At 42.8% G+C, this 26,990-nt stretch overlaps 1 protein-coding gene across 27 annotated transcripts in view; it reads left to right on the top strand.

Moving 5' to 3' along the window:
• The window catches only part of LOC124182409 (ensconsin-like), a 77,167-nt gene that overhangs the window by 36,975 nt on the left and 13,202 nt on the right, over nucleotides 1-26,990 (top strand). For 5 of the 27 annotated variants that reach the window (XM_046569658.1, XM_046569661.1, XM_046569657.1 and 2 more), the window contains 6 exons: nucleotides 21,236-21,304; nucleotides 21,858-21,923; nucleotides 22,238-22,427; nucleotides 22,719-23,065; nucleotides 24,304-24,513; nucleotides 25,809-26,276. In XM_046569658.1, coding sequence (XP_046425614.1) covers nucleotides 21,236-21,304; nucleotides 21,858-21,923; nucleotides 22,238-22,427; nucleotides 22,719-23,065; nucleotides 24,304-24,513; nucleotides 25,809-26,276 — 1,350 coding nt within the window. Of the gene's footprint in view, nucleotides 1-6,010; nucleotides 6,606-8,277; nucleotides 8,773-14,035; nucleotides 14,733-14,952; nucleotides 15,141-21,235; nucleotides 21,305-21,857; nucleotides 21,924-22,158; nucleotides 22,428-22,718; nucleotides 23,066-24,303; nucleotides 24,514-25,808; nucleotides 26,277-26,990 lie in introns of those variants that run through there. The other 22 variants (XM_046569669.1, XM_046569670.1, XM_046569654.1 and 19 more) reach the window with 15 other exon arrangements.

Here is a 26,990-nt window from a genome sequence, read left to right as displayed (position 1 = left end):
AACGTATCTATATATGTTCATGGTTGTAGGTTATACATTATACACACGTAATACAGAGTTTCTTGGGTTGACTATCCGCAAAGAATACCGCGCACAGTGGGTTTTTCAGCGGAATAGGGATGGCTGCGGAGGGAGAAGGAGAGAAGGAGAAAAAGAGAGGACCGGGCAACGCACTTTCGCATAGCTTACGCGAAAGTGCCTGTGCGTGACCATCTTGCCAACATATTAGTATTATACCACTGTACGTATTTTACGTATCTGATCGTAAGGTGTATTCTCTGTACTATATCTATACTCATTCCGCGCATGCGGTGCTGCATCGTGTTGCAGGAATCGAGGGGGAAAAAAAAGATAGGATAAATCATCAATTCACCTTGCAATGTTCCGTTTTCAGATTTAACCCATATGCAGTATATATCAGCATATCGGCTTAAGCATCAAATTATACGAGGGAATTTTTTTCTCTCAACTTCTGACTCTCTCTCTATCTCTCTCTCTCTCTTTTTTTTTTATCCATTCAATTCACATAACTGGCTATACAGAGGTATTATTATAATATTGTGTGAAATAGATTATATGCGAAACTGGGAGAGGGCTCTCGTTAATTAAACGCATGCATTGAAATAAAATTTAACGACTTCGTTAACTCGAATTGTATAGATCAGTGCAGGGTTCAATATAGCCACTTGTGGTGGTAATTCCGAATCTTCTTTATACATATGTATATATACACACACACGCGCCATCTCGTTATTTCATTTATTCGTCTGTTCTACGGTTTGATACATATATACCTGCTATATATATCAGTGAACCTTTATAACTGTTAATTTTTATTTATATAGGTTAAAAAGAAGAGAAAGATAGGAACGGGGGAAAAAATTGTTGGTTAGATTTAAATTGCCTCGCCGTTTCGTTTATACAGCAATAATTGGTTATCTACGGGTATAATATAATGCGGTGGTATAATGTAAGTATAAGTCGTATATACCGCTATTCTGATGCACCGAGCAAGCCAAGGGGGAGAGGGAGGGAGGAAGTTGGGTATTATAACTACAGAGTTACCCAGCTGCGTGTGTGGCGGTGTAATTAACGGGATTAGATCGTTCGTTCTTATATTCTTGTTGGACTATTTTTTATATTTCCTTCTTTCTCCTTGACGTGCCACGCTTTTCTCATTCGGTACGTGATATACGTGTTGTTAATGTTGTTGTACTTGTTGTTGGCTGGGTTAGTGTTGAAATCGCGCCGAGTTGCGGCCTTTAATTGCATTAAATTTACTGTTATTTAACGAGCGCTTTTCAACTGTCCGTTGTATATGAAACAAAGTTGTGGTACGACACGTGTATAATCTTGAAAAGATAGCCAGATAGGTTGTTCATCGTTTTATACACGTATGTACCTCTATAAACGCACTGGCCGTGACTCGAGTCCGTATATATTTACTGTCTTACATGCAGGTGTGTGCGTGTGTTATACGATCCATAATGGCGGGCGTCGCGTCGCTGAAACTTCCTTCCCGGCTCGCTGTCGTATTTATCTTTTGCAATAAACGGTGTCGGCGTTTTTCAATTACTTCAACACCGCTGAAAAGCAGGGAAAACTTACCGTTCCGGTTATTCTAACGCGTGCCGAGAGTTCTCAACTCAAAGTGGCGAGGTGGCTGGTTTTTACAACGCTGACTTACTTTGTGCACTGGGAATTGCATTGCAGCTTATGGTTCACGAATCGCCCGCATTAAACGCGTAGGTAATGTAACAATAAAGATGTGTTACAATATTTTTTTTTCCATTTTTTTTCCAACTGAATATAAAATAATGATAAAATATCCCGCGAAAACAATGGTGGGTTTGAATTTACAGAACAAAGGAGGATTGAATCATAATAAATGAATATCCGTGGTGAGCGTCGGTGATATGCTGTAGCTGATGAAAAAAACCGAACGAAGCGCAATGTTCTCCCAAATCTCTCCATCGGGTTTTTAAATTTCAGCCTTCACCGCTTGGTTCACTGATAACGCAGCCAGGTTCTTGTCGTTCATCTTTTATATCGATCTTTTCCACCTTCCGTCCGCCTCGCGAAAAAAAAATACCTTCCGCGTTTTGGAATTGAAAAAGGTATGGGGGAAAAAAAGGAAAGAAGAGAAAAAAAACCAAATAACCTTTGATGAGAGGTAGAAGTAGTAATCGGTTCCAATATCGACGTTACGAAACGGACGGATAATTTTTTTCCCTTCTTTATTTACTCCACATTTTGAACCTATCCTCCGCGTAAGCAGAACGCAGTAGGTTGTGTGTATGTTTTATTCTGCTGCCATGCCTGCAGCGCGAAGTTCACTTTACTCTTGAAACGGGCACCGGGTACATGAAGTTTAGTACTCCAGTGCACGCTCCAGTGCGTTTTACTCGTTAGATTTATGGTATTCATTTTTACCTCGAGTATATTTTTTTTCTTCTATTATTTTTTGCTTCCCCCCTTTTTTACATATACCTCTTTCCCCTATGGAGGCAGTAGCGGTAGGTTTTATTTTGAAAAATTTTTCTTTACACCATTGCGGTATGTAGCAGCAGCAGCAGCAGCAGCGTCGACCAAACCCTCGACTCGACCCTCCTTCTCTTAAAGTCACCGCATTTACCTACCAACGTCTGCAGCTGGTACCTTATGCATGTGTGCAGCAATAATTTCCTTCTACAAGTATCACGGCTATACCGCGGTTATATAAACGAAACGTTTTGACTAAACGAACTGAACGGGATTTCAAACGCTGCATGGAAGCCTGGAGAAGGTGGAAATGTCAAACGTTGACGGTGGGATAAATTTACCGTAACGTGTTGGTACATGCAAATGCGATCGGGTACCTATGCGTTGCTCCAAAGCTCTTAATCAAGCTCAGACTCGGTTCTGGTCGACGTCTAACCTTACCTGCAGGGCTATATAGCTTAAACATTAAAGCAATCGCTAGGCTAGCCTATTATATGGTACGGATTGTAATTAGACTTTGTGTATGAGAGTATGAGCTTTGATTAATGATCCGTGCTCTCTGGAACATTGAATATTGGCGTCCTTTCAACGTAGCATATTTTCAAAAGTCTCTGCAATATCTTCGGAGGAGAATACAGACCATTGATGCATGCCCAAAGCTCCAATCGGACTACGGATGTCTACCTGTTTGCACTGGTGTCAAAGACGCAATGACACTGCAGTCCAATAAACTACGGTTTATCGAACACTGTGTCATTTAAGAGAACGGAGGAGTAACAGCCTCCTTCTATTTAATATGCACTCGTTGGGAGTTGGCATAGTCAGCAATCAGCTTGGTACACAGAATGCATCAGCACAGTGCGTGAATCTTGAATCAATCAACTACGGCTCGGTTAATATAATAACAGATATATATATTACGGCATGTAATATCATCAGATGATGAAGTGTCACTATACTCGAGCGAGAATCACCCACTCTGTTTGCGATCAATCACGTGACTCGTCTTCATCGTAGCAACTGTATAGAACTGATACGTTCGCGGCACACCTATTGGCAGGTTTCGTGTGGTATTGTATGAAGTAAATAGCATCTCTCATGGTTTTGAACGATATTTCGTGGACCTAGATATTATTTGGTCGGACCGTGGGGGAGATGAACGTTTAGATGGTCGGTGGATTGATCGATAGGTGCGAGGGACGGACTGGGACGGATATTGGCAACCGAATCCGGGGATTATCGAACAAGTGCAACGCTCTTACGGGAGGCAGAGAATCTGGATGGTGTTGGATGATGTGGATGAGGAGGCGGAGGAGGCTTGTCTACGTGTTATATTGACGACATTGCAAGGCCGACTTGAATCGGCGGAGACTGGAGAAATACGAAACGTCGTGAGGTTGTGACATCATCTCACCTTAGGCACCTTGAGCGAGAGCACCTGAATAATCTTCTGTTCTTCTACCTACATTTTTACCGCACACCTGCGATACGCGATATAAGGTGTCCTAGAAATAATACCGCAACAGGCGCGATAACCTTGCCGAAACAGACGATTACTCCTCAAAAATTATAACATATACGGTATTGAGGGCAATTGTGAATGCGATTGTCTGGCTTGAGCTGAAGAGCGTTGGACGAGAAATTGCAACGGGACTACAAGGACTGGTCGAATCATCGATGCATCGATGGGCCACAAGCTTGTATGTGACTTGAACGTGGACTCGGACACCCTGAACTCGACTGCCATCTTTGGTTAGCGATTACATCATCATCGGCGAACGTGGGCGGGCTGAAGAAAATCGTCGAACACGTTTCTGACTGAATGACTGATTGAGTGACTGATTGCCATTGGCAGACGTCCCTTGAAGCGATGCAGGATTGGTTACTACAATGTGGTAATTATTCCAAGCGACGAATTATACGATCGCGATTTACGTCCGTCCTCGTCACATGTGTGTATGGTTGAATGTACTGGCTGGATGACACACTTGATGCAAAATTCTGAGCTAAATAATACTTGGATCTTACCAACTATTACTACTGCTACCCTAGGTTATGCAGTGGATGGTTAGATTTACGTGCTCCAAAGTCGTCATTCCGAATTCACCACTTCCCCTACAAAGGTGAAATTATTCCCTACACCGCTATTACGGAAAGCTTTGGCAATTCGATGCTTCGACAAAGCCAAATGGAATGCGAATACGACGCTGGTGGTGGCGGTGGTGGTGGTGGTGGGACGACTTGTCTGACGGGCGCTTCGTCAGCCTCTATATAGACAGCGGCGGCGCACCTTAACTAAGACCATGACAATCCGCGCTATCATCAGCCATTAACGGAGGTGAGGTGGAAGAGAGAAAAAATAGAGAGATGGAGAGATCATCGCCAGCCTTTAGGCAGGGACATTGCGCAACGACGCATCACGGGTCACGCGGCATTTTTTATTTTTGTCTTTTTCTTTTTTATTAAGTCATTCGGTTATTTATTTATTTGTTGACAATTTTTTTTTTTATGTTTTTAAAATCTTATACCCATCGACAACGTCCTCCACCTCCTATTCACTTTTATAGACTTGGCCTTACTTAGCTGAGACTTACAATCAGCTGATACCTGTCCGAAATGGAATTTTTCTTATTTTCAAACCCTGATGTTTACTCAACGAGTAAAAGCGGTACGCCTTATCAGGTAAAATAGTACCGTACACACCAATCATTTGTGTCCCGTCGCTTTATCTCCGTAGTTATTGTACCATTACATTTATTCTTCGAACCAATATACCTATATCTTCTTCGCGTTTCCTATACTGAACGATGATCGAATCAAAAAATCGTTTAGGTAGGGGCGACAAAAAGTTGTAGAACTAATCAACGCTGCTCAGACCCCCAACCGATACTAACGTCGTTAACGGTTTTCCCCATTTCTCTTTTTTCTCCGCTTTCTATGTGTTGTACATACATACTAACGACGGAAAAATTTCTTTGGCACACTTTGCCCTCTCCTTACTTCCTCCTACCTCCCTTAATTTTGTGGTAAACATTTTACCCAATTAATTCGGTCTTTCCAAGAACGTCAGTGGTTGTTTCAGTATCCATGATCATTATTTATCTAAGAATCTTGTCGATGTTCATCATCATCCTTGTGACCGAGTCATTTTGACGGATATTTCACTTTTCATATACATTCACAATTTCTGGCCAATGTTAAGATGACGAATAAGATCCCCGCCGCACTGCACTTCACGGTGCGCACCTATGCAAGGCGTTATGGACGTATGAAAGAAGAAGAAGGAGGAGGAGCAGCAGCAATGTCGGTGGTCGATGTACTTCTGCTGCTGCTGCTGCTGCTGCTATTGCTGCTGTTGCCGATCCCTTGGTCAAGGCACGATCGTACCGTTCCCCACTACTCCGAGTGAACACTGTACCGTGTCGTACCTCTATCCATGTCGCTTTAACTCCCGTGTGCCAACTCACGATCAAACTGCCAACCCGCGTCGGCTCATGCTCCAGCAGCAAAAGAAGGCGACACCGCTCTCTATACAACGAACGGCCTCCCGAGGTGAGCCAGTGTCTAGCCGCCCGCGAGTACCGACGGCAGTCTTCGATTCTTGGCAATTTGTCGCGAGTTTGTTGTACATGTTGTACACGCAGAAGATTGTAGGAAAGAAGTAGAGGAAGAGGTTTGGTCAAAAATTTCATCCACAATCTTTTGCGATCCATTTTGATGCGTCATTGCGGTCGAATTTCTCGTTCGCAATGCCGAGTGTTTCGATTTCATTGAAAGTTATCGGTTCACAACACCAGTAGTAGTATTGGAAGATAGAGAGAGAGGGGGAAACCTCGTTTGTGGTGCATCTTGCAGTAGTGGCGGCGGATATTACCTTGGATTACATGAAGCCACCTGCAGAAGTGCAGTGCAACGAGTGTATGTGATTGTGAGAGTGTATGTATATACATACATATGTATATATATATGGGTGTAAAGTGTTGCGCAACAATCTATCGTAGAGACGCATAAAACGTGTCGGAAAACGAGTAAGCCCAGTCACGTGGGCAAATACCGCATCATCGTTATTCGTATACTTGTCAGGATGAGCTAATGGTGAATTTTTCATCGAGAGTTTTTTCATGGTAATGAATAATTAAATTAGTGGATTAAACGAGCAAGAAGTACGATCGAGAGAATATAATTAAATACTTCGTTATATCTGTGTCTTATTACCTTACGCGTAAATTTATATGCACGACTCTGCTGGGAGGAGGACCGATGGAGGTCAAAGCAAGGCGGTTTTTCATCTTTAAAGAAAGTCCGGCAATTTAGGTTACACAATAATTGGTCTGATTGACAAACGACTGGTGTAGCTTTGCACGCTTTCTCTCTCTCTCTCTCTCTCTCTTCTCGACTCTGATTAGGACCCAAATGTTCAAAGTGTGCTAATCGGGCTTCGAGACTCGTCATACTTGATTATCATATTCATAAATAAATCATCGCTTGGTATATCGATTGCATAAAGTGTTGTTTCGAGTTTCAAATATCCAGCTGCTGCTGGTGCTGCTGCTGCTACTGCTGTTGCAAACTTAACGTTGCCGCACCCATTTCACGCTTACAGCTGCTATTTCTTAAGGTCGTACATGTAGGTATAACTTCCAGCTGTGTAGCCTTTTTTTTTTTTTTTTATTACAATTGAATATATATACGTACGATCAGCAATATTCCGCCGTATCGCAATTTTTCACAGTACTACGGTTGTTTTTTTTTTCTTCTTTATCGGTTCTTTTCTTTTTTCTCTTTTCTTTCCTTCTCTCTTCGCATATTTTGACAACAATTCGTGTAGCCTACTTGTTACTTTTAATTCCCGTTCATCACGTAATTGCGCTACGGTAAATATATATGTTTTTCTTTTGGGTCGACGGCAAGGTCGGGATGATTCTACAATACTTCCTAAAAATACAAACCGGGTATAATGACGAGTGTTCAGACTTTATCTCGATGCTATTATCCATCTTGTTTACCAAGTCGTAATAATTATAATTCATCCTGACGGCGAACGAACGACATGTGACTTTATGACGTAGGTGGCAGACAAACTCTTTTGTCGTGAAGTAGGCATACCTTAAACGTATGTAACAGAGAGACGCAATGTGCAGGTGAGAAGAAAAGGGCCGTTTGAATCAGTAAAACGGCGTCTCTCTGTCGTAATATATTACATATATTCGTATAACGTAATCGGGTAATCATCTCAGCGTGTGACTGTAATCAACGTTTCAATTGAAACGAGAGAAGAAGGTATAAAGAAATAAAGAAAAAAAATTTACAGGAAAATACCGACACTCACGGCTCGGTGTAAGCAGAACTCGTCGTTGCGCGCTTTCACTATCTAGCCGCGAAACAATTTGCCCTCAGGCTCCTAAAGTCTAGACGAGAATAACAACGCGTGCCTTTTTTTTCATCCATGCATTTATCACGCACCTAGGTGTTGAACAACTACTGTTTATTGTTTTCTTTTTTCTTTTCGTAGCATCAGCACAGTTCGTTTCATTAGTGTTAATGAATATCTCTTATCAAAGTAATTAGTAATTTGTGCATGGAAATGAAAATATATTATGATATCATTTTCATATCTCTGCGGTACAGAGTTCAGGACTTGGGCAATATATCATTACAGGAACTGACTTACGAGGGGGCGAATTGTTCGCGTTATTTATCGCATCGTGCTAACCGATGAGAATATCTTACCTTGCGAAAGAAAGATAAAACTAGAATTTTATCAATAACGCCATCTGTATCGTCTCCTTTCCGCAGAAGTTGTGCTATTTTAAATCTCCGGCGGTGGAATACGGCGTGTTTTGAACTCAAGTGCAGTTGTGAATCCGCAACTAAAACATTAACGAATGCGCGTTTACGCGCTTAAAAACATGTAATTCGTGACATCTGGGAAAGCATCAGTTTTTGACATTTGGAGAATAGGTGGTTAAGTGGCGTGCGAATGTATAAAAAAAACTGGTGACAGAGGTGAGACGTCAAATCGATGAACGTTGGGTTTATTTAACTCGAGTCACGGTGAAAGGTGGATACGTAAAAATATACACACGCGTCCAAAAAGTGACCCAGTGTCAAAGCTTATAATGGGTACAGACGAGATGGACAGGGGAATACCCAGCAGCACTTTAGCTACGCTGCGTGGAATCCTCGTCAGCTCTTTGTCCCGTGAAAATCTCGGACCCCACGATCTTCCGATACACGAGAAAACCAACAGCAACAGACCACGCGTCACAAGGAAGGTGCACTTTTACGAAGGTTATTGTTCTCATCTGATACAAGTTACTCACTAACTTTGGGCTACTCCGTGTTACAAGATCGTAATTTAGTTCTATTTCCATTTAACCGGATGTGCATTTTAGCACCTGGAAAAGCAATGAAAAAGGGTAACGTATGATACACGACAAGTGATCCTACTCGTTAAAGGGACTTTCTTGGCCGATGGACAGTCCGGCAAACGGGCAGTCAGTCGGTCATTCGTTCGTCCCACAACTTGACGTTTGTCCGGAGCCATGATTGGTCGGTCAATCATTTCCACCTGCCCATACGTCACTTCGCGAAACTCATTCTCGAGGCCATTTCGCTGTCGTATATACCAACGCGTCACAGCAGCTGATCACATCTGTAAGGAATCTTTTTCACATTTCCGGTTATATACTCGATGACCCACATTCTATTGTGAAATAACAAGTAATGCTTTACCAGTACGAGGTCCGAGTATAGTACTAGCATAGAATCTGGAAAAGTCAGTGCTAAATTTTTGCTTCGTTTTTTTTTATCCGTACTTGGGACTTGTTTTAAAAGAAAAAGAAAAAGAAAAAGAAACGAAATCCTGCTTTGAATTGCAGTGTAATGTTAATTCACGGTAAAAGCTTCAAGCACAAAAGAAGTATTGACACACGACACTTTACCACTGTTTCCTTCAGAGATTAGAACCATGTACATACATGTACATTCTACTGTCGAATCCGTTTTTCCCCGATAACTTTTGGCCGTCGTCCTCGACTCGGAACATGATGAACATCATTCCGACGCAACTCTGAATTAAAGACGACCCACTTACATATAACCCATCTACACAGAGATGCACACCGAGGTTTAGTCCTGCCCTGCGGAGTTGTTTTTTTTTTTCGGTGTAATCTCAGCTAGATGTGACATGGGCGAAGGAAGGAAGGGAGGAGGATTCGGGTTTTGGTCTTATCTATGGCAAAATTTTTTTCAGCGAAAAAAGTTGGGAAAAAATTTCTTCTTTCATTCGCGGGGGTTCTACGGCACGCCGGTGATTATTTTAGAACCGTTACCACCGCCACCGCGTTGAGGAAGCCGGAGGAAATTCACTCGGCACCTCCTCCGTGGCTGTCGGAGAAATGGAGATAGCAGTGCGGGAATATTAAAGCCGGGGGAAGCCGCGTTGAAAGGAACTGGTAGCACTGAGCTGAGTCGGGACCACCGAGAATTTGGATCCCACGAGTTGAATTTACCCACTGAATTCTGAGAGGTGCTCTAAGCTCGAGCTCTCTCTTTCATTTGTGTATCTAATCCAGGGGCCATTGTTCCTTCTCTACGGGTTACTCAAACTCCTTCACTGCCAGCGCGACATAACTCGCCATAGGTGTGCGGTATGCATGCATATATTAAACACCTGTATTTGTATCTATCCCGTGAGTGAAGTTACTCTCATATAGTTTGTAAGGGAGGCTTGTGTAATATCTATAAACTCAAGCCGAGAGGGAGAAACACCGCGACAGTATAGGTTTTATCGATGAAGTATCTTTAAGGGGTGGAAAACTTTTTCACGTACCCGGTAACAACCTGACGTTAACTTTGCCTCCTTTCTTTCTGGAAAAAGAAATACGCGTCATCATTATCATCATCGTCATCTACTGAAATGTATTTTTTTTTTTTTTTTTTTAATCTCTCCCGCTGATGAATTCTTCTCGATGTAAATCATTTCCTCTCAAGTATTTCAAAACAGTATAGCAACTGGACTGTGATATAACGTTTGAACACGTAAATCCATCACGAACGGACTTCGCTCCATATTCATTCGTTCTCCCGTTCGTTATTTGTATAATTTTGCTATCCAAAACAAAGAAAACCAAAATCAAAAATAATAAAAAAAAAAAAAAAATTATTAAAAAAAAAACGGAGAAAAACTTTCCTGACCGTGACAGTTACCCCGCAGTGAAGATGATGGATTTTCCTCTTGGGATAACGGTACTGCTTCCATTTTGTCGTGTGAAAAACGATTCGACACCGTCACACAAGGTTACAGATGCCAGAAAAGGGAAAAGAGGAAATAAAATGGAAAAAGCAACGCGCAGATACTCCGAGGCCAGCTGGCCTCACCGTTGTTTTATATCGTTTCTCTTTTGTTTCTTATCCAGGGAAGTGTCTACTAGAAATTAACTTTTTCTAGCACAATATACTTTGGGTGCTTGAGGAGAACGGTACAAAGTACATATCTCGCGTGGCGCAGACGCGCACACGAAGAAGAAGCGCTATTGACGATAAATCAACGGTTTGAAAGCGGTTGGAAGTGTACCAACTGGCTTTCCCGTCCGGGCCTGCAGGGCTCAGGGAATCCCCCTCCCCTCGATGTGTATATCCCCGGTAAAAACCCCCGAAATCCCCGCTACTTCTGGCTGATACAGGGCTAAATTTTATTTCTCTCATCCGTGCGGACGGTCGCGAAAAAGTTTCTCTGTTTCTCCACCTCAATCTTCTAGGGCTTAACCTCGGATCCCTAATTGCAATGTTGACTAGTTTACACTGTGAGCCTGCGACGATTAAACCTCTACAATGCAAAGGGTAGTAGGTTGAATGTAATGACCTGTGTAAAATTGGTGGGTCTTATTTCAAACGATTCTTTCTGTGAAGATTTAGCGATCATCCTCGCACTTCGTTCATCTGGCTCTGAGTAGTGAAAAGTTGGAAAAGAGCGCTGAGAACGGTAGAACAGAGAAAGATAAAAGAAGGATGAGATTAACTGGAGTTAGCGACCGGAGGCTGGTTGGTTGTGTATGTACACATATTGAAGGAACGGCACGAGGCAGTGGATTTGAATTCACTCGTGCGACTCGTTCGAGAAGAAGTGTAAACAAGCGCGATGAAAAGTTCCTCCGCTTAAGTCGTTTGCCTTGGGAGTAAAGGAAGACATTTTAGTAGCCTCATTTCGGTTCCCTCCCTGTATTTCTGCTTCTCCTCTTACCTCCTTCTCTGGAATAGGTATCACTACTCTTAACGTCACCCCCGGGGCTTCGCATGCGTTCGAGAGACCCCTGACCTCATCACTGGAAGAGTGGAGAAAAGATACTGCCAAATATCAAGAGGCATTGCCGTATTTGTTTCAACTAAGGGAGGATTGTAAATTAAAGCGACAATGCTTCACAATCAGAGTCATCGGTGCCACGGAAAAAGCAGTGGTTCGGCCTCCTGAAAAAGTACAAGGAAATGGACGAATTCTTCTCATCAAAACATCGCCCTGGCATAGATCCAGATGCTACTGCTGCTGCTCTTGCTCGTTCTTTTGCTTCAGAGAAAACCAATGTACCTACATTTCATGCATATTATGCTCGGTGCATAGATGGATGCACCCTGTGGAAGTAAATCCTGGAAACAGAATCGTAAACGGAATAGAATACCAAATATACTCAGCTGATTTCTGGCGATGGTGCATGAAGAATGACCGTACGGTGAATTGAGTTTAAAGAACTTTAGCAGATCGTTACAGTCGTGATTTCTTGCGTCTGCTTCGTACCACGATTGGCATGGACCTTCTGCACTTCACGTGGTTTTCGTTATTTGTTGCTGATATGTGTTGCAATCTCGAGTTATGGAGGATGTGACTGAAACCCTCGGGGAAACCTGCGGTGCTTGCTTCCGTTGTAACACTGGGGAAACAACGAGACTTCTGTGAGAGGATACCGAGATAGCGAGACTGAACCTGATGGGTTAGCCGAGATATGTCTTGCCCTGGGCAAATTGCCCCCCTACCCTCACCTTAATTGGCACTTGACCTTTTCGCTACCGTTCTACCACCTATATATACGTATCGTTTGAAATTGAGGCGAGACTTTCCATCTTCTACGGAACGTCCAGATTGTAAACCCCGCGTTTCCTGAAGCGCTTGATGATGTTTCAGCACGGATTGTCTCTTGATACATTTAAGCGGATGCCATCATAGCGGATTCACTACCTCAGCTGAGGCGCTAGTCCGAGAGAGGAGAGGAATCTTCTCGGAGATATGAAAATTAATTTAATACAAACGTTGCGACGGAGAGTCGAGGATTAGCTTGAACGCTTCAGCGCATTTCCGCGCCCATTGTTCACAATATCGATCCAATTCTAAGCGTTGGGTTTAGTTAGCACTTAAGGTTATACGTAGGTATAGGTATGATAGTCTTTTGCGATGCAAGACTGAGCATCTGGTGAGCTTAAAGTGTCAGGAATCGGAAGTGGAAGAAAAATTATTTTACTACCCGGTACTATCCGGTAGCCCTGCATTTTACCCAATATCACTGGGAATGCTGCTGGGGGGTTGTAAAACGTTTCCGAGTTTGAAGACCAGATTCTCTATCCTGCGAACTCTCACACTGCCTCAGGGTTTCTTGGAACTTTCAACTGCGACATTGTCAGAGTTGTGTTTCGTTAAATATCGATGCAGTAGGCAGTTGAGTAAGACTTGCTCAATTTCTTGTCTTTTGTCCGGTTCGATTCGTATTTTCGATACCTCTATTGTCGTGGAAATAGCATCAAATAGCGCGGACCAAAATAAGTACTCCGCCCTTGACTGAAGAAAAAAAAAACTAATTTGAAAAAAAAAACCTCCGAGTGAAAAAGAATTCAAATAAAATCATTCGCTCTTGAAGTAGATGTGGGTATAACAGACAACGACGATGGCGATGGCTTGTTACCGACCCATAGTACTCAACTGCCGGAACTAATCTCGGGCAATTAACTTGAGAAATTTCATTATCCTCGACCGATCAGCAAATCGAGCGGGAAACACGACGAAGGTTTAATTGACGTTCCATGAAGCAGGAAATATTCAAACTGAAATTCATTCTTTCCATTATTTCTTTGTTACGTCGTTGGAAAACTCGTAGGATTACGATCTCCATGTGAAAATCGTCCTTTGTCTATATTCGAGAGGCGCTTCAAACAGCGGGATAATTGTCTCCTTGATACAACATCAATATAACATTTGCAAGTCGAGGGGGTGCAGATGACTTGTCTCATCGGCATCCAGTAGTCAGAAGCAACCAGTATAGCAATTCTAAAGGCGTGAAAGTATCACCGGATGAAATAGAAACGCTGAAGATGATGAGGTCCGTCCGACCTGGTGACTAAGGAACCTGGAACGGCAGCTGAAAGCCGCCTGCGAACGGCGCGCAACTGATCGATGCAACAGCGTTGCGTGGAGGTTCGTTGGTGGTGGAGGGTTGCGGCGGGGGAGTCCCCAGCGATGGTGCCTCCCTCTAGGTTACAAGCGTTCCTAAAGCGCAGTACCAAATCCTCAGTCCTCGCCCAGAGATCGCACCCTCTCGTTCACTCCACGTTTTTGACAACATGTCAAGCCATCGTAACACGAGGATGCTGAACAAGGTTGCAGACGCTTCTGCAATCCGGCCAATAGGACTGAAAGTTTTCCGCGCCTAACCTCTGCGGAGCAATCAAAGAACGAACGATCAAAAGATACACGTGCATTCGCAACTCGATCACGACTTAAGTTCAGGTTTACTGCATCTTGGAAACGTGGATTTCGAAAGAGTTCCACCGTCCGCTGATAGTGCGTGAGTGAGTGAGGGCAGTTTGTCCGTGATTCGATGGGGAGAAGGTGATATTCTTCCAGGTAGTAGAGGGTGTTCGGTTATGCTCGCAAGCGAGTGGGCCGTTTTATACAGCGATCAAAATCGTGGAGAAGACTGAATAGTGGCGGCGAGGTTGGTGGCCTCTTGGGCCGGCCATGGGGGATAAGACATGTTCTCCGAGTTGTGCCGGGAGACACTCAGGAAGGCTGCGGTATGCTACAGTTCTGGAAGATCGGATAGTCCCTCACCGTCGCCGCCGAACTCGCCGCCATCGTCTCCCGCCAAGGAAGCCAAGTCCTCTGCCAACCTTCAATTGGCGAATGCGACAACATCCGCAGACCTCAAGGACACCGCTGCTCCATCCAGAAGGACCGTCGTCACGCCGCCAACTTCCACATTCAAGGAGTACGTCGCGCCGCGGTCGTAAACACAACACCTATTAATGTTCAGCTACAGTTCTACTCTTCTTCTGTCGCATGTCGCGGGCTGCTGGCATATCTTATTTTACCTATGAACAAAGAAGAAGAGTAGAATCGTAGGTCGAACTTCATGTCAACGGTAACGTCTGCTGGATAATTAGATCATCTCTCCTTCTCTCTTCCCCCTTCTCTCCCGGTTACCGTAGAAGGAGGTCTGCTACTCCGACCGACTTTTCCGGCAGAAGATCTCCAGGGATCGAGTACAGAGATACCCGAAGATCCGTCTACGCTTCTTCGCTGGACCGAAGGCTCAACGAAATCGTTCGCGGTACAACTCCGTCGCCAGGTACATCTCCGGAACCAATTGATGAGGCTTCAACTTCGGAGGATGAAGGTACCACTTCATCATGACGATGGCATACCAATTACCCATAGATTTCGTCATGAGTTAGGGACTATAACCTAACTACCGTCCTCGTACCGTGTAATGAAGGGCAAGACTTGAGGATTGAATATTAATATTTGGATCAACTAGACACGTGTCACAAAATTCATAACGTATCCTATATTTTCCAAATATTATTTCAACCCCTGAGGCTAACTTATGTACGATGTTAAGGTATTGCCTTTTCACCGGCAATGCGGTCGTATGCGCAAGTTTCTTCGCCAAACTTTACCGCGTGGAGCAGTTTGTGCTGCACCGTTACAATCGAGCATTTTATCACAATCGTACCATCGCCCTAGGTAGGCACGCTACCGGGAAATGTTCAAATCAATTTAAGCTTTCTCACTTTATGAGATATACGTGCATCCATCCCATGGAACATCGTGAACATTACTATTACCATTTTCTCCGCAAGGCCGAGATTCTATACCGTTGAATCGGGAAAACAAACAAAACGTTACTATTCAGCCAGAATCTGCGTTGTTGGAAAGTAAAGTCAATACCGAACTTCCAAGTTATTAATTCAGTTGCATAGTTGAGAAAAGGTAAAAACTGATTCCAGAATCAATTCATTTGAGTAATTGACTTTGCGGAGAAACTCGAATGTGACTCACCGATGTGCATGGAACTGATAGAACTGAAATAATTCATTTGCATACTTTCATGTATGTATAAATGTGTGCAGTGCACATAGAAAGAAACGGGTAACGCTAAATTCAAGTCTGACGGGTAAAAAAATTGGGTGAAACGCGATAACGGAAATGTTTTGCAGATGATATCCTGTTCTTTGGACTACCATCCTGTCTATTAAACCCGGTTTAATGACCGCGCGTAATTGTTAATTGATTACCTTCGAATGAGCATCTCAGGTTAATTAATACAAAACTTTCTCATCGGTGCAACTGAGCTATCGTTTTTATAAGACCTTGACTCGCTCGTGTGTTTCATTGATTAATCGAGAAGGATTGTTATAATATGAAAGGGGATTAATTTCTCGTGAATATTGGCGAATTAGATCATATGCACAGCTGTGAAATTTGCCATTGAAAGATGAAACGGAGTAGGAAGTAGTGACAGGGCAAGAATGAAGTGGAAAAGAAAACTGGAAGATTAATAAGCGAAGGTTCGTTGAAATTGTCCGCAGTGGTGGGAAAATCGCATGAGGTACTGAACTCTCTGGCGCAGCGTGAATTCAGTGGGAGATATTCATGAAATTGATAAGCTCATTACCGTCTAAAAATAACATTGAAGGGAAGAAAAAAGTTGCAGATTTTTCCATTAGGTTAATAATCAGATATATATATATAGATACCCAAACCTTCCAACTCGTAGTTGAATTACGTAACATCGATATCGTTATACAAAAGCAAGGAATAGAATTTTCAATATTTGACGATCCGACAAAAGCGGCAATGCTTAAGGTAAATGTACGAGTTATTGAAACGTTTAGTTTTGGTTGTATCTGTTTGATCCTTGGTTCTTGAGTTATAAAAAAATAAATTTGTAGTATCTAATCTTCTAGTAATTGGTTTTAGTTGTCAAAAAATTCACAATTTGGGCCCCCAATTTATAATTTTGGAAAATAAAAGGATCGATAATGTGCTCTAAACGTGTCATTAGCTGGTACACTTACCTTAAAGCCGATGAATCGACTCGGTTCTTGTTTCGTTTACGGATAACGATGGTAGTACTAGCGTAGTAAAGCTACGTGTGCGATATGTCGTAACGATCAACACCTACCCCATCGCTGCGCTAAATCAGGCGAAACTTAGGGCGAGCAATTCGTACCAGGGCACGTACGTATCCCCAGTTGGCCTGACTTTTATCAGGTTTTGTCACGCTCTCAGTTACGATTTTGCGAGCTTGGGGGCTTATAAATCTTATCGCACCTAATACGCGCGAAGCAGTATGATTTTATTAGAGCTGCACGTCAGCGTCAATGTTGTACACTCTCAACGACACAGTTCCGTAGATATGCAAATTCATGCAAATGTGACAATATTGGCATGTGACAACGGCCAAAAATAGAAGCATTTCGTCTTTATACCACATCATTTCGTAACCGGCTTATGGGCGTCAAAGATTGTTTAAGCTATCAATGTGTGATATATCGCTATGTCGTATGAAACGAGGAAGGAAGAAGGCGGTTGGTTGGCAACGCGCGCCAGTATTAAGCCCATATCGCTAACCGCATTAGCGTACATTTGCCGCTCCTGATGTTGCTGACGCTACAAAACAGTGATGTAACATGTCCGTAACTTGATTCAGGGATGCACGAAACTGGTCAAATCGTTAAGAGTTTGAAACTGGCCAAGGTTCGACCCGGTTGTTTTCATTGTGGAATGTAACGTGACAGCAGCGAAGATCGTAAGATAAGTTTGAAAATTTTTTAAAGTGGTCTTCATGGTACTTGTTGTGGCAACAGCTGCAATCTTGCAATTGTCATAATAACAGAATTGCTGTTTGTTCGTTCAATGGTAAATGATCGGCACCATTTCATTGTCAAACTCTACCACATCTCTACCAGACTCGATGGCGGCTATTCGGAACATGGAACAAGAACGCGATGCGAATTTTGTGCGGGATACTATTTCACGGTACCGAAGCTTTTACAAATCACGGTCCTTTGGTGCAGTAGTTTTTTAATCAAACCTTGGCAGGCCGTGCGTCATCCGTGGTACAGTGTTCAGAACGTATTACTTGGAACCTGCTACCGCTGGGCTTCCATCTTCCTTATTGTCAAACCAGCCTCATTGTCCAAGTGACTGAAATAAATGGATCGTTGGTGTAGGTACGGGTTGTACGTGACGCAAAACTCTCCCGCAGTTCGCAGTGCAGTGAAGTAGAGACGACGACGACGACGAGAGTGTAAAGCAAAAGTTTGAGGATCTTTAAACAAAACTCGGAGACATCATTGATCGTATCGTTTCTCTCTCTTTCTCTCTCTCTCTCTGCACGAAAACGAACTACTCGAGAACGATTCAACAGGTAGACACAAAGTCGGCCTCTGATGATGACGAGTACAGATCTTCTTGTTGAAAATTGAAGTGCTGTAACCGGCTACACGAGGATACCTTCTTTTTGAAATCTCTACTTGGGGATTTACTTCGGGAGTCGACGTATGAAATAGACGCTTTCAAAGTGGCCCAATTCGAGAATAGAGTCTACTGAATCCTGTCCAAAGCTGGGAAGCCTCGCACGAGAGCTTCCGATGCGTGTGTGATTAGCCAAAGTTCGTCTGGAGGCCTTCAACTAAGACCGTTCGTCGTGTCGTGTCGGGGTTATGAGATATTTTTCATATAAAAATCGCAGAATCTTATCGGCCGCGTCTTTGTTGGTTCAGGTTTTATACTTTTTTTTTTTTATTTTTACTTTTTTGTCACGTATATATCGTATACCTTATTCAGATCAGAGTTTCAAGGAGAATTTGCCGCTTCGCTGAGGGTGAAATTCCGGCCGATCGACCAACCGACCGACCAAATTCTTCCTCTCCGCGTTTCATCCTTGCTGTAGCACTCCCACTCAAGACTTGAGTATCGATATTGGAAGCTCCTTCTCCACCTTTGGGATACTCCGTAGTGGTCTTATGCCCAGGAACAGATACGAAGCGTTTCTTCGATGTTCCGGCGAGAACGATGTACGATCAGAGGGCGCGAGAGGAGCAGGGAAAGGAACTCTTGCAGTAGGCTGTTGCTAGCCCTTATGTCAGTTGATGGTAATTCAATTTGCCCACAACTTAGTAGACGCGTTTCGTTGCAAAACTAACGTCGCTATTCTCGCGAGTTACGTTGAATCCCGACTACCAAGGGTCTGCAATAACTAACCAATTCGACCTACCCGATACATTTTATGCTCTGTTAGACGTTACCTATACATGGAGATGTACTGTTTCCTCTTTCATTTCGTAAATTATCCAAAATAAATCAGTCTCCTGCATAAATTTATCGCACGTTTCTGCTCACCAAAACGTATTGCATCCATTCTTAGAATTTGTTACACCCATAGCAATTATTGTTCCTATGCATTTCCAATTCAAGTCGATTCATTGAACATGGTGTATTGATTGATGTAAGAATAAAACAGTCTACATTGTGGTTTTGTCAGTACCGAATTGATTTTGAGTAGAACTTGTAGAAGTGGTTTATCACTTTTTCAGCACTTCTCGCGACACTCCATCACTTCGCGTGTACATCAAGACATAAAAGGTGTACACCTCTTATTTCAAGACAAACGTTGCACCTGGTGTGCAATAAACCGATCAGTTAAGTCTTTTTTCTCCTTCTTCGTTTTGTACTTTTTGGGTTACCCTGAGCTAATGCCTCCTCCGAGAGACGCTAGGTTTTACGCTGCTATCGTATAAGTGGAAAGTTTAACAACTTGCAGATGCTTCTATTGCAACCATCGTCATCTGGAGTATATTGGTACAACGTACATCCGAGCGGTGAAAATCATGAAGATATGCTTCGGTCTATTGACCGACGCTTGCGAAAAGAAGCACTTGGTGAACTTTTACTTTTAGGGGGTTGCCGGTGGTGGTTCAATCTTCCTTTTTTCAACCGGTCTCTCTCTCTCTCTGTGTCTTCGTCTCTTCTCTTTTCTATTCTCAGTTTCTCCGCCGCGACGTTGCGACGTATTCAAATTATGCTAAGGTTTGATTCACGGCCCGTTTCATACCGCGTTTTATATTAAGCCTTGCCTTCAGACGGCTGCAGGAAAAGGGATCCGCGACTCGGAAAGGGACTTGAAAACGCTTTATTGATATCCACGACTTACTAGCCACCTCCTCGATTTCTTCCCCGCAGGGACGGACGACGAATTGATCGTAGTAACGCACCTTTCCGATCCCAGGGGTAACCGGAGTCAAACACAGCCTCGGTAAAATCTCGAGAACACTTTACACTCTCGACCTCTCTTGATCCTCGAAACAGGGTGGAACGTGCGAGTGTTATCCGTATCGTCGATATATATCTTGTAGAATTGTACAGGGAAATGGAGGGTCCTACCTAGGTATATGTATAATATGTATACTATAGGTATGTAGGTGGGAATGGATGTCGGTAGGGGTGTATTTTCTCATCCGTTTTCGAGAGTCTTGACCTGTTTTTTCTCTACTTGCAGTGTAAACCCAAGAAAACTCTAGTCCATTGTTCACCTTTTTTCTTATCTTTATTCTCTTCCTTTTGTTTTTTTAATTTTTATTCTGTAAATTTCTTGTTCGTTATATTCGCCTGTTACTCAGTGTGTATATGTATACCTGTATGTATATATCCTGTGACGTGTAACGAGGCGTTGAGATAGCCGTTGACGTAAGCGAAGAAGATTCTGCCTATATAATAACGTCGGGATTCGTTATCGCCGAGTTTTTCTACGTCAATGTGACTTTAAGGACTGCCGTTGCTGACTCGTGGTATCGTTCTAGGGAAAAACGCGAAGGAAATTGTCGGCTCTCTTGGCCGCCCCTTCGCGGCGAACTTCCTCTCGATCTCTTGTATAAGGCACCTCTGAGTTTTATCACATTATCTCGGTGAGGATGAGTTGAGCGTAATATCCAACGTCGGGGTCGATAATCCTCATGGCCTTGCGCCCCCTCACGTTCGATCACGATCTTATAAAGGCTGAAGGCACTGCATGGTCTGCACCAACCAGAGGCCGTAAATCACAGGGAAATGAAAAATTTCCCACGTCAGGCAGTAAACGTCGACTGACGAACCCGTGTCCGAACGAGACAACGAGAGAGAGAGAAGGGCAGTAATTGAATTTGACCCACGCAACGAGGCCCGTCCAACGACCGGAAATTATCCGATTTAATAGCTTCGTATAGGTTGTCAGTCGTCAAAAATCAATCTCTTACACGTATAGACGTTGACGATTTTCATTTGGTAAACTGGAGACTCCTGTCGAATCGTTGTAACGTGGGTTATACCTTTAATATTGGTATTAAATGAAGAAACAATTGTTACTGCAGTAGCACGTAATGTAAAAGATGAACGTTGTCGTAGTCTAGGTGATATTGTAACCGGAAACGTTGCGTTCTTCTTTTACAGCTGGAGCCGCTCCTGAGGAGGCTAGCCACAGGTCCAGCTCTGCACACAATCGTCACTCTATCCCTAAGGGTGAGTCGCGCCATCTTTCTTATCTCTAAATATCATAGTCGTCGACGACGATGACGACACGCGATACCCTCGTTTGCGGTAGATCGAATTCTACAGACCTTCTCACACTCACCTGCGATCCGATACTTGTCGTATCGTTGATAAGAATACGCAACGTATGCAAGCCAACGATGCATTCAATTTAGTTCAATTTACCACTGATTTGTATTATAACTCAATGTTTGATGCCTACGTTGCCACAGCATACGGCAGCTCATGCCGATTAGAAGTCACGAAGAACCGACATCAGCGCTGCGATATCTGATGTTAAACTAACTGGTCACGTGGGTGATAGCCTATCGGAAACATATTTATTCGCATGTTTCTGTCACATCAACCAATGACATACACAGTAAGCCACGTGATTCGTTAGTTCCATTTAAGCTATTGAAGCGCTGATGTCGATTTCGTCTGCTTCAAATCGGCAAATAGTCAGTCATTCAGTTAGTATAGAGATCGGTGCAATTTACCAACGCAATGTGATTTGATTTCTTGTTTTTCTTATGATCAACAGATGTGAAGCGTCGGAGCCTCTACGATGAAGACTCCCTTGACGGTGACAATTCCTACGACGTTCAAGGTAATCATCCGAGAAGATATTTCACTCGTTGTGTTATATTTCTTTCCTTTTTTTTTCATATGTTATCATCATTGAGTTTTGATTCGGTATATTTTTGATAATTGCATGCCAAACTATGGGACAGAGTATAGGTTATGTAAAATGGTTGGAAACAAAAAACAAACAAAAAAAAAAAACAATTTTTGTTTCGCTTGTATCGATCATGCGGAACTGCTTGCTTGACCATTTACTATAGGTCGCGATCATCCCGCGCGAAGAGACGTGTTCGCCATTTCAAGTTGAAGTGTGTTGTCATTTCCGGTCTCGTTGTTTAGGGCGGGAGTCAGTCGGGAGCGCCAAAGATACGGATAGAGTAAAGCTCGTCCGTGACCGACAGAATGAGGAACGACAACGTAAGCTTGAGGAGCTTAGACAACAGGCCCTTGCTGCCCAACGGTTCAGGGAACAGCGCGAGGAAGAACGACGGAAACGAATCGACGAGCTTAGGTCACGCGATAACGACAGGTAAGGAATACGAAGGCAAAAAAGAAAACAAACAAAAAAAATGGAAGCACCTCATTCGGAGGCGATGATCATGGGGTGCGATTCGTCGATGATCAGCGGTAGGCCAGACTTGTTTTGTAAAAAAAACCAAAAAAAAAAATAAATCAATAAACAGAAACAAACACCGGGTATCAGGTGAATTTTTACATTCCCACGCGACGGTTATGAGACGAAGAGTATTCGAGTCGATATTTAGGAAAAAAATGTTCCCTTCCTTCGTGTGACAAGGCGAATTTTGTTCTTTCAACTTAGGCGGAATCAGGTAGAAGAAAGGAAACGATTGATATGGGAGGCGGAGCGGGAACGACGCGAGGCTATATTGCGGAAGAATCAGGAAAGAGAGGCTCGGATCGAAGCGAAGAAGAAAAATGAAAAATCACAGATCGTCTTTGCCTTCGGTAGCTCGACGCCCCGGATGCTCGAGCCCGCGGATACCGGCGGTTCGACATTCTGGGGTACGCGAAGGGCCACGTCTACTACCAATGTCATGATGTTCACAGCCGCTCAACCTCTCACGAGGCGGTCATCCGAGAGAGAACTTGACGGCAGTAAGAAGAGAGCCACGTCTGCCGGTGGATTAGACCGCAAACCCGGCGAAGGTTGGTGAAACCTTTATCGCACACACTCTTCCTCTCACAGTTAAAGACACAGGTGTTTATCGAAATTACAACAAGGCGGTAACTGAATTTTATTCCTTTTTTATTTTTTTTTTTTTTTTATTTCTCTCTTCTCTCACCCTCCCGCTCTCTTTCTTCCGTACTTCGTCTTATCAGTCCCACGACAGACTCGGTTCGCGGTCTTATCAGAGCGATAGAGTATAATAACAACAACAACAACAACAACAATAATAATAATAATAACAACAACAACAACAACAACGTGATAATCGTACGGTTTATTCACGTGAACACCGCTCATCGCTTGTTTTTAATTATAAGTTAGCCTGGTTACTTTACCTTTTCTTTTTTTTTTAAATCTTTATCGGGCCTACCTTCTTTATATTGCAATTATGATTTTTCTTCATAATTTTGTACATATGGTGGTAAACGCACTGATAGTTTATTTTTGTCCTCGTTTCTTGCATGGGATATATTATACTTATATTTATACATATAGTCATCGTTTCTGGCAGCACATTGATAGAACATGCAGATGTGGCAAATGATTTCCCCGTTGTTGATGTGCTTAATTTTTTAGCACCTGACCCTGTCATAATTGTAGGATCACTCTCTTTTCGAAGACAACTTTTCATCTCGCAGATATCTGATTTTTATTTCGTTTCAGCATCCCGAATCTGCTCACATTTCGCTCGTTGCAACCGCACTACATTTTTTTTCTTTCTATTTCTATCACTCTCTTACACGTATATGGACGTAACGGACGGCGGCAGTATAACCAACGTTATTATCGTTGCACTCTTGTATTTTATTTTGCTCGATTGTAAAGTGAGATTCAAAATTTATCGTTTTATTGGAAGATAGAAAATTCACTATTCGTTTGGCGGTATCAACGTTCGGCACGCTTTTACCTCCTTGGGACACATATGCGAAATGCAACATGATGGACATTGTTCACTAAACGACTCTGAGGATATCGACGAGCTAATTGTGATTAGTGCTCGCTGAATCGGGGGCCGGAAAAATCTAACGAAACTCTCGATAGACTTTTGGCCAGTTTTGAGGATTTTGGGGTTGAACGTGTCTTCGTCTCGCTGTTGTTCTCCTTTGGTCCAGGTCCAGCTTCTCCTTCTGCTTTACACATCCAGCATCGACCGATCAATGATGTTTATCCAGTCGGCGCTGATAATGAAATGGCGGGAATGACGTTTTCTTTCCAGATATGCGAATGTCCTCCTCAATGTACGAGGTGTTCAATTGGAACGCTAGTTCTGATCACCATCCTCCCCTAACTCCTGCAAAAATAAAGAGAGCCAGCCTCTCTCTGCCTCCTACATGCACCAACGAAGTCTTTGACATCGACCATAAGACCGCTGTTCAAGGTAGAGATTCTAGGCCTGCAACGATCGTTAATCAGCGGTCAGTCAGCGGTGAGTTCTCTGCTCCTGTTAGATGCCTGCATCAAGTCTCGGAATATATTACGACATCGAATCTTTTTCTCTTGTATGATGTAAAAAAAAAAAAAAAGCAAGCACCACTCGCTCGTCTTATCGTATAGCTGTAATGTAACGTTTATACGTATCAGCTGTTCTACTCGGCTACAAAAAATTACAACACAGAAGCATGGGTTGGTTTTTCTCCCACCTCCCCCCTTTTAATCTTTGCGTAAATTCACACTGTTTAATAATGTCAATACGTGGTATAACACGAAACACCGTTCGTTCGCTAGAAAAAGTCTAACCCGAAAAAATATTTCGCTTGCGTTTTGTTGCATCCCGAGAGAATGAAGAAATCTAACACTAACATTTCTATCGTACGATATTGTTCGATTGAAAATTGATGCTACGAATTTAATCTCTTTTGATTAGCCTCAACTAAACTCACCAATGATCGTTTATGCGCGTGTGGAATTTTATTAGTTCGTTGAAATAGGCTGGAAATTTCTTCGTATTTACAACACGGCTTCACGAGTTGATTAGCTCTTCGTCATATTTCAACAACACGATACGCAATTGCATAGAGAATATTTTTGGAAAAGTATTGATCGTCAGACTGTTGCTGCAGACATCGCTGTTGCTTGGATTTTTTCGTTCTGCAGTTTTCTTTGCCAAATGGCTGCTCCTATCTGCTTGTCGTTTTCTTCTGAGTTTGAAAGATTCTGCTAGATATACATGTTTTCAATCCTCTCAACCACTCTCTCCCCCAAATCCCATTATTCCAAATACGTAAATGCAACGAATGACCCAATTTGTTCGTACCAAATACAATCCCGCATGAGCGATAAGCTTGGATCAAACAATAATTCACCATCCGATTATCTACCATCAGCCGCAAGTTATGTTTTTGGTTTGTATCGCGTGCGTTGCTCAGCATGCAAGTGATGTAGAATAAATTTAGTATTTGTTTTTTTTTTAGATTTTTAATTCCATTGCTTTTAAGAAGTGGTAGAGACAATTCCAAGATCTGGCGTTTAAATCCTCTGGCATTGTCTCTGCCTTCACCAATTTTGAACTCTCGTCACGCAATGGCGTTACATGTATAGGCGATGCTGTTGCATCTCCAAGGAAACTGATAATTCATAAGAAAAAGGAATGAAGAAAAACCAAAGAAACCAAATTTGTAAAAAACATTGCGCGAGGTGTTCGACGTTATTTAGCCATTTTATCTCGGGTGGTAATTGAGGGTTTAGCTTGGGTGTCGCCTTTAAGCAAGACGCGATTTACAGGTGAAGACAGCGACGGAACACCCGGAACTCCGAGTTCGGCATACCTCAGAGTGAACAGACGGCGCACAGATCTAATGCCGACCATACCGTCCCCACGAGATGTCGTACCTTCGACTGGACGTAGCTCCAGTGCCAAGGCTTTCGCACGATCACCAGGTAGGACTTACTCCATGTCCAGGCTGGACCAATTATCACAGCCTAGAAAACGTCCAAGCGAGCTTAGCACACTGGCCGAACAACAGTCCCAGCCACTCGGGGCTTCTAGCATGAGTCGCAGCATGTCTCACTTGGCTGCAGCTGGAACCAAATCCCTTAAGCGATCCGATAATTCTCGTAGTATGGGTACTTTGCCAGGCGCAGTACCTACTCCGAGACCAACCAGAGCAGAAAGATTGCGACGCAGAGCTCGCGATCAGCACCAGCAGCAACAACAACAACAACAGCATCATCAACAACAGCAGCAGCAAGGTAAGGACCACTTATGCGAACTCAACTCTCTCATTAAATCAATTAATCTCATTATTTGCTTTCTTACTCGGAGTATTTTCAAAGTCAGTCATTTCGGGAGGATAGTTTCAGTTTGTATAAAAAATGAGACACATTACTCGTTGCTTCTTTTATCTTTTAACCACTTAACCGCCAAGCCTTGGTCAAATGCTCGCCCGTTGCCGTAACTGCCAAAAATCACGAAATTGCGTCATAATGTGATTCAATGTTTTTCGATGCCTCAGGTGAATTTTTACTTTTGAAAGCATGTATATTTAGGTATTTTCGAACTCAAGGAATCCGATTATGATCATAAAAAGGTATTTTTTCCGCCCATTCGTACAGTTTTGAGCCATCGAAGTTGACGAATTCTTTGTTCATTTTCTCAAATGCCGTCATAGAGCAAATTATCATCTTCTTTCTTCGGGATGAATTATTCTTTTGAAAAATATTGAATAATAATCTATTTTAGTCCAAATATGCAATTTCAATAATTACCGAATCATTTTTCTAATTTAATCTATAGTTATAATTTATAGTAAATCATATTGACTCGGTATTTTTTGAAATTGCTTATTTCGACTCGAAGATATTATTGTTCAGAGTTTTTCAAAGGAAAAAGCCATCTCGAAAAAAGAATATGATAATTTGTTCTATGACGCCATTTGAGAAAATGATGAAGGAACTCCGTCAACT

This window comes from Neodiprion fabricii, chromosome 5 (genome assembly GCF_021155785.1).
Source record: "Neodiprion fabricii isolate iyNeoFabr1 chromosome 5, iyNeoFabr1.1, whole genome shotgun sequence".
Taxonomy (NCBI): Eukaryota; Metazoa; Arthropoda; class Insecta; order Hymenoptera; family Diprionidae; genus Neodiprion; species Neodiprion fabricii.
This window is presented reverse-complemented; position numbering and strand designations above follow the sequence as displayed.